The sequence below is a fragment of the Lepisosteus platostomus genome, chromosome 13 (assembly GCF_059453375.1).
Source record: "Lepisosteus platostomus isolate fLepPlt1 chromosome 13, fLepPlt1.hap1, whole genome shotgun sequence".
NCBI classification, from domain to species: Eukaryota; Metazoa; Chordata; class Actinopteri; order Semionotiformes; family Lepisosteidae; genus Lepisosteus; species Lepisosteus platostomus.
Window position 1 is genome coordinate 24,837,948 of NC_142623.1, and position 8,784 is coordinate 24,846,731.

Sequence of the window (8,784 nt, forward strand, 5' to 3'; positions counted from 1 at the left end):
AGGAACCCAACAGAGTAGGATTCCTCTGCCAGCTGTGGGATTTGAACCCGCAACCTTCTAGCCACAGGCGCAGATCCTTAGCCACAGAGCCACCGCTCCACCCCAATGTTTAAAATGATAAGCATTTTACACCTCAATCTTCTAAAACACCCCAAGAATAGGCATCTAGGATTTCCTTCATTTTTTTCCTGAAGAAATTCTTGGTTGCATTTGCTGTATTTTTTGTAATGTTCCTTGGTAAAGCTCTGCTTAAGAACCCAGAAGTCCTTTCTTCTACCAAAACAAAGTTTCCGTAAATTCATTCTGTGGCTGCCATCATTAGTTACATTATAAAGAGGAATGAATAAGAATGAGTGAGCCAGTTTCAGAGGTGGTCATGCATGCCCAGGACATGACATTACCAATTCACTATTCATTTGACTGCATGGTATTTTTTATATTGTACTAGCAAAAAACGATTCTAGGAGTAACAGAACTAATTAATGCAGCACTTTTAATGCCAAAGAATTCCAAAATATAAGGGAACAGCTTTCTGCGTGCAGCTTGACTACATAGCACAGGTGCTGGAGACAGACATTGAGGAACCCATGTGGAGAGATGAAACACACCAGAATTGGAATTTAAGCTTTGTAACCAGGTTTCAGCACCCTTATTTGACAGCGTTGTAACATTTAATAAACATGAGCAGTCACAAATTTATTCCTAACATCATATGTGAAAAAAAGGCATCTTTCACAGAGTCCCCATTCCTACAGTTAGGGACCAACCCTACTTCCAGGAGCAACCTGATTTTTTTTTACTATTTTTCTCCTTTACAAACACAAACCAGAGCAGGCTGGTTATGTGCAGGCTTTGAAAATCCTTTACAGAAACAATAAATGTCCTGATAACCATTTGACTTTAACTTTGAAAAACAAAAGGGAAGAAGGTAGAGAACCAACTAGATTAATTATGATTTTATTTTCGATGTACAGAAAAGGGTTCCATTTTCTCGCAAAGTGAGGCAGCTCTGCTGAAGCTGGGATCATGCAGCCTTGGTCTCTTCCAGCCTCTTCTTCCTCATCAGCAAACGCCGCTCTCGCTCATACTCTTTCAACCTCATCACATAGCTGGAGATGAGGAGGCAAGATGGAAACAAGTGTTTAAGTTTAATGCATAGACAGCTTTTAGTGCTTTCATCTCCATTGTAGAATTTGCATCTCTTATATGAACACCAGAACAGGGTATAATGAAAATAATCCTTTATCCAGCATTTGCATCTTTAAACTTGGTATTTATCTGTAAACCAGATAGCACAGTGTTCTCCCATCACAAGGTTATAGTCCAGTGATTTCAGGATTAAATGTCCTGTCTAGGGTATAGACTAGAGTTCAAACTAGAAATTCTTCTGTTTCAAATACAAATGATTGCCATAAGTACTCTACTTCAGCCTGTTAACTCAGTCCACTTACACATTGTCATATAGTGCTTGTGTCATATAAATAGGAGCAACATCAAAAATGAAATAATTCTTCTTCTATCATTTTTTATGATGAAAAAGTTATTGGCAAATACTAGTAAATGATATAGAATTCTCTTTACTTTTCGAAAGCAATCAATTTTGTTTTAGAATAAACAGAACATCACTTGGAAAATTGTTCAAGAAAGAACAAGTTGCCAGGACCATGACATTGTCATGAGCAATGAAACGAGCTGTATTAAGCTAATCAGATAACATAAGACTTCAGTAAAAGCAAAAGGAATAAATGTATGATTAGGATTTAAGACTAATCCCTCCTTTACACTGTGACCTTTTCAGAATGATGCCGAATAAAATTGGAAGATAGATCCATTAGTTACCATCTATAAAGGAAAAAAACAATGACAAGATGTCCATATTAACATAGGTGGAAGAAAATTCTCATTCTTAAATTTTATTTTTTAAAAGAAGACAAAGTTAAATCAAATTATTTTCTCAGGCTTTTGGTACAAAGCTATATAAAGCAGCTATAGGGCATCTGGAATTTGTAGGCTGAATACACTACTGCAGGCAGAACTAGTTTCTAACCAGACAGCCTAATTCAGTTCTGTACCAAAAACAGACATGACAAAAATGTTTCAGAAATCTAAGCTTTGTTTTTATGATGTTAGCAGATAAGGGTCCTTCGATGTCAGAAACTACTTCTGACTTTTCTACAAAAGCAAGATAAAAGAGAAAAACAAAAAAATCCCTTAACAATCGATTACAATAAGTAGTGCAACATATAGTCAACTGCAACACAAAACACAATAAGATAAATTTCCCCTTATTTTTTACTTCTACGTACCCTGTGAATTTGAGAGTACTGTAGAAAGAAGGTGGCCACATTGAAGTCAATGCTTTGTTTAAAGGTCGCCATATTTAATAAAACTGGGTGGCAAGATTAGCAGTGCTGGGGCTCTGGATTAAATTACTGAGGTTCTCTCTGTATGAAGTGTGTATGCTCTGCCTGTGTTTGCATAAATTTTCCTCCACAGTCCAAATACTGGCAGGTTGATTGACTTTTATAAAAATTGGCCTTGGTGTGAGCATGTGTGTGTTTGGGTCTGCGTGTGCCTTGTAATGGACTGGCGTCCTGTCAAGGGTGTATCCCGCCTTATGCCCAATGCTTCCCGGGATAGTGCAGACCGTGGACTGGTTAATTCCAAGACCTAACTGCAACTCATCACTCTCTGGAAGGCAAAGCAAGATTGAAGAACAATTCCATGCAAGAAAATGGGAAGCGAGGACTCACTCTTGGTGTTCACAGTAATCCCAGTCATGGCGCTCTTGCTTGCAGGCCAGGAAGTTGGGCCAGTAGTCTCGATTGCACTTCATCAGCTTGATGAGGTAGTGAGCACAGTAATCACGCTGCGATAGAGGCAGCTGGGCATCGTCCATCTGCTGCTGTGTGGCTACCATCACTGTTGGGCACAAAAAAGGAAATAGGCTACCTCCCAACACTACATAGGATGAATTCAGGGTCTGTTGCTGATGTCATAAACATGTGAACCTATGCAGGAGGGGTATACAGAACTCAAGATATTATCAAATACTGTTTCCAGGTCTTTTCTTAATCTAGATCTAGTCAAAGATATGTTTTTTAACAGAATTCAAATATGATATTTTCCTTATCAGTTTCAGTTCAGTTTATTTTTTCATATGCACAAGTGCAATGAAATGCTTATAAATGCTTATTTACCTTAATATACCTTAAACTTAATATAACCAAGCAACTTTAGAAACAGTAATGCAAAGATACACTAATGTGGTACAAAATAAACCTAATGATATTAATTCAGTCCAGATATTAACCTTGACTATTATCGTCAGCCCATAATTTGAACCTAGTTAAACTTTTTTTAACCTATCAAATGATAGTCAAATATGTTTATTCTCAATCCGGTTTTATTCAAACAAAAGTTAAACAGTTTGAAAGATGAACAGACTGATTACAGCAGTCATTAATGGAAGCAGAGGAAATTTAAGACACTACTTTAAGACATTAATATAAAAAGTAGAACAGGAACATGCATTCAGCTCTGATGAGCATTTTCTTACATTAAAGGCATAGCCGAAATTGGTACAATGTCTGTAATACTGTACACTACCTCATTAATAAGTAGAGATCACTTTCTCAAGATTTCAAATCTGTGCCTAAACCATGATGTAGAGGAAAGACAGCAGCTTATCAATAGGCATTTTATAGCCATTTAGCTTTAAAATTGAACTGGTACAAATAATTTGTAGTCAACATGTAGTGTTTTCAAGTAAAACACTAGAAGTTAAGAAATCTAGTTAACAAAAGGACTGAAAGGAAACTTTAACTCTACACTCAGGATACCCACACTGTGCAGTAATAGTCAGATCAGGTCTAATTTGGATGGTTTATTTTTTTTGGCTGCCGTCACATCATCCACGTGGGTGCTGCACATTGGTAGTGGTGGAGGAGAGTCTCTAATACCTGTAAGACCCTTTGAGTAGAATGTCCAGAAAAGTGTTATATTATTGTTGTCATTATTATTTTTTCATATATGTCCCACATGGTAATTAAACACATTACATGAACACATATTTTATTCCATAATCCCAAATAAGACTTGGGTGCCTGGTGCTATAATGTACTTTGATGGACTTGCAGATGGCTGATCTTATAACTGCTGTAATGAGAGAAACACAAGTTTTAATTTCTAAAATGCAACATTGAATATTTTAAATTAGAACAACTAAATAATGTGCTTGGGACCAGAATGGTATGGTCCTGCTTCACCCCATGATAAGAGTATAGAAATTCTAGGACACATCTCACACAGTTTAGGGATATAATAATAATAATAATAATAATAATAATAATAATAATAATAATAATAATAATAATAATAATGTTGCCAAGCACACAATTGGAGCACTGTAATTCCATTATGTTACTTTTATGCATATTGTTTCACAAACAGACAGGAAACACTAGACTCTGTACCTGCTGAACAGACCAAAGATTTTTCAGTTCATTATTGGATTCATGTGATGTCATTGTGCATTAGGATGTACCTACTATCAAAGGACATCTTTGCTTTAGAGCACCTTTTGATGACGAGTTGTGTTTAATATTTTGTGATCTCATGTTTGCAATGTACCATGTACCAGACAGCTTAGTTGAAATGAAAACTAAGACACTGAAGTTAGGCCTATTAGACCCTGACCAAGGTCTTTTGCAGCCTGAGCTCTAACTTTACATGTTAATAATGGAATCCCTTTGGAAGATAGCAGAAGCTTTAATGGCACAAATACTTATTTCACAAAAGCACTAACCCCCCTCTCCCTCCACATGCACCATTTATAACTAATCATTTTTTATCTTATTCACTTTCTAAATGAGTTGTCATCAAATCACGAATCACAACCATTTTGAAGCACATGCTGTGTGTGTTGCAATGATCCCAATGTTTCTCAGGGTTAGTGAACAAATGAAAAAATGGTCTCAGATCAATCGCTGAGTAGACTGACATGTTATGCGCTATAGCATCTAACTCTGGAGTTAACAATCCTTGTCCTGCAAGCAAGTAACTGCTGATTTGTGTTTCAGCCAAGCAATCAGTTACACAATTGAATCTTTAATTGACTCAATTATATAGATAAAAGATTAATATTGATTGTTTTCATCTCTTAAACATGTTGGAGGTCACCTTTTAAGCGATTTGATTTAGACTATAAAATCAATTCCCAAACTTTCTGAAAAAAATGCAACTATTCCAGTCAAGAAACTTATTTCAATTAAGGATTGAATTATGTAATTGAGTTGGGCTCGAAAGAAAACTTGCTGGTGTTGTGATCCTGCAGGACCCGGATCCTCCGATTCCAAAAGCCATCGGATTTTAAGACTTTTTTAGTCTGTCTCTGCATCTAACACCGAGGAGAACATTTAAAACGGATTAAAAGGTTTATTTCATTGTGATTTTTAACTGATGAAAGCACCTACTTTTGAGGCCTTTTTTAATTTATTGAAATAATGTTTTTTGGAAATTATTTCAGTATGACCAAACGAGGCTGAAGTTGGCTTCTTATTCGCGTTTTTTGTTCTACCTTAAATGCTGCTCCTGTGATGTTACGTCGCCTTTCGCCTGTAGATGGCTCTCTACAATCTTTTTTAAATGTACTAATGGATTACTGTACATATCCTCAGTAAAGGGGAATATTTAAGTAGTGACTGTCCAAATTGCATTTTTGTATGAAACATTTAAGAAAGTCTCAAATTATTGCATTTTACAAGACATTTTAATATAGCAGTATTAAATGGGACATTTAGAACATGGCATATGAGAATATAGGGTGATGGTACTTTCTGCTAATTGCTATGAACCTACCCCCAGTTATAAAAACGTCTCAAAATTCTGACACTGAGATATGAGAGACAATGTAACAGACTATCAAACTTCAGGAGATTTTATTGTACCATTTTTTAAATATGACCCTCTGAAGGATACTTATCTTTTTATCTTTGCTGACTGCAGTTTATCTTTGATGACAACATTAAAAAAAGTTAAGGAATTTTTATGGGTAACAGCTCCACATCATATTCCTTTTATAACTAACCTCATGAGATCCCTCAACTCCCAGCTCTACCAGTTTCTCAACTTCTCAACACCCCTCCCACCAATCCTAACCTTGTTGTTACTATACCCCCTGCCCTTTTCCTTTCACAGGATGAGTGATCTCTTCTCAGCAAAGGCCTTAGTTTTGTACTAGTCCCCAACAAGCTGGACATCCCGCAAAACCAAGTCAACCTCATCTGCTTTTACCAAAAGATAATCTTTGCTGACTTCCCTATCTTTCTTACACCTGAAGAAGGCTCTACAGCCAAAAAGTTGCTTCTTTCATATCTTTTCAGCATAGAATAAACCTTTACTTGTTCCTTTGAAGCCTACACATGCTGACACAGCTACCCACCTGCTATATAGCATTCCTATAATCTTTGAATGACCACTGTGGGCATTTTTTTCCTTGATTATTTATTCTGGCATTGAAGCATATTTTATGTCATACCGAAGTATCATAATCACTGAAAAAAGACGTTTTTCCATTCAGAAAGCAAGACAATGACAAATCACAACGCAGAAATGCAACAGTGAAGTGTTGTAATTACAAATGTACATGATGAGTGATTTTGTCTCTCTTACCTTAGTGTCGCAATATTAAGATGTTTTGGTCATGAGGAAGGAGGGACAAAGCAAATCAGCAGAAGATGCGCTATTTTGTTAACTATAAATCCTCACATGCAATGTTCACAGGGTTATATTTAAAAAATGGTACAGTAAATTTTCTTTTATTTCAGGATTTTGACAGTGTCACAATGTCTCTCACACCTCAGTGTCAGAGTTCTGAGACAAAGGTCATAGCAATTAAGCAGAAAGTGCAATCAGCTTTTCCCAATGCATTCTCTCATGCCATGTTCAGAGGGTCATATTTAAAAAATGGTACAGTAAAATGTATTGTACTTCAGGATTTTGACAGTCTATCACATTGTCTCTCACATCTTGGTGTCAGAATTGTGAGAATTGTATCATCAGGAGGGAGGGCCACAGCAATTCAGCAGAAAGTGCAGTCACAATTTGCCAGTGCAAATTCGTGTCTACAGTATTCAGTTCGGATTAGTACTAACCGAAGAGAGCCATCTACAGGCGAAAGGCGATATAATATCACAGCAGCAGCATTTAAGGTGGAACGAAAAACGTGAATAAGAAGCTTCAGCCTCGTTATGACCAAATAACCTTCAAACTATAAAAAGAAAAATAGCATCCGATTCGTAAGAGGAGTGGAAGCACACAAAGCTATATACGAAGACCTTAAATTAATATTACCTCGCTCTTTCCTATTGGGAAATCCAAAGTCGGGGGCAAACCCTGCAGGTTTCAGGGGGTCCGGTTCGGTGTCTGGACTGGTCACATAACGACGGACAAGGTGCGCTCCCATAGCGGCATAGAGCTTCTTACTCCTTTGGTATACAATTGAAATCAAATGCAAAACGTTCTGCTACCCGGTTTGTGTGAAAGTATCCTGACAGGTCACCTCCTCCTCCACTGTATCTCCCCCCCCAAAAAAAGAGCTACTTCCGCTTCCGGTTCAGGCAGGAACCAATTCGGAAGTGCTTTCAATAAATTGTTCCCCTGCATCTGCCCTGCCATCAGGTAATATGGTTCCTCTACGTTATTTGGAGTAAAATACGTAAATAACCAAGTAAAGGTTCATTTCTACCCTCTCTCTCATCCTAGCGTTAATGCCGCATCAGCAGGGTCCGCTTGTCGGCACGCCCGTCTCCATTTGGTGGTTTGAACCAAATCTTTGAGCTGACGTTGCCATTAAATGCGACCAAGAATACTCCAACCTGCGCGTCGCTCCGCCTGCCGTTGGAGTGGGTGGGAAGGTTCATTTCTACTGGAAATTAAAATAATAGAGAATTAAGGTTTCGTCTGTTGAGACTTATTCAGTTATTAGTAGTTTATTTAAAGTAGTTTATTTGACTAATTTAAATTTGTTAGTTTTTATGTTTCTTATATTTTTTCAGTTACAATTTATGCTATTAAACTGATATCATACAATGTTAAGACATTAAACATATTTGCATAGTGAACTCTGTGAGAACTTTGAAATATGGTACTGAAAAATAATTTTAATACACATTATTTAACAAAGCAAATTAATCCATCCATCAATTTTCTATCAACTTTATCCATTACAGGGTGTCATCCCAGCAAGCAACGGAAGCAAGCAGGAATGTGGGAGAAAACCCAGGGAAGAACATACAAACTCATTGCAGATAGCACCCCAGGAATTTAATGCAGAGTTCTATCACTTCAAGGCTGCAATTACAACAGTGCCACCATGCAATCCTGAATTAATTCATAATTTTATTTCAAATTGAGGATACAATTATTTTTGTGCAAGTGTGCCCTTCATGAATAACAATAGATAACTGCAGTTGTGAACATTAGATTTGCCATTTTTTTGCCATTGCTGTTCCTGATAAGACAATGTTAAATCAACAGAAAGTTACAACAAATAATGAAAACCCACAGATAGTTCCATCATGTGGAAACATCGTTTTATTTTGCACAAACATAAACACCTATGGACATTCATTCTGTCAAAATGTACCACACGTGCAGTCCTGTTTCAATTCAGCATGTGTCTCTTTTGTTGATGTTCCTTAAGTAATCTGCTGAAATGATTTTGTTAATAACATTCAGAAAATTGAATACGTGTATCAAATCTCTTTCCAGTATTCATTGTTC

At 36.9% G+C, this 8,784-nt stretch overlaps 1 protein-coding gene across 1 annotated transcript; it reads right to left on the bottom strand.

Moving 5' to 3' along the window:
• Positions 1 to 941: 941 nt before the first annotated feature.
• On the bottom strand, positions 942 to 7,616 carry ndufb7 (NADH:ubiquinone oxidoreductase subunit B7). Its single transcript, XM_088603837.1, has 3 exons — positions 7,354 to 7,616; positions 2,754 to 2,922; positions 942 to 1,109 (listed from the first exon to the last, which is right to left on the bottom strand). Exons 1-3 carry the CDS (start codon positions 7,463 to 7,465, stop codon positions 1,025 to 1,027), a joined length of 366 nt encoding a protein of 121 aa, XP_088459963.1. The 5' UTR covers positions 7,466 to 7,616; the 3' UTR covers positions 942 to 1,024.
• Between the last annotated feature and the right edge of the window lie 1,168 nt (positions 7,617 to 8,784).

Bases quoted from the DNA above. Each gene is read 5' to 3' on its own strand.
- ndufb7 (XM_088603837.1), bottom strand. From the start codon at position 7,465: ATGGGAGCGCACCTTGTCCGTCGTTATGTGACCAGTCCAGACACCGAA. The intron at 2,923-7,353 runs GTAATATTAATT...TGTGCCCAACAG, and splicing joins TCCCAATAGGAAAGAGCGAG to TGATGGTAGCCACACAGCAG. The intron at 1,110-2,753 runs GTGAGTCCTCGC...CCTCATCTCCAG, and splicing joins GATTACTGTGAACACCAAGA to CTATGTGATGAGGTTGAAAG.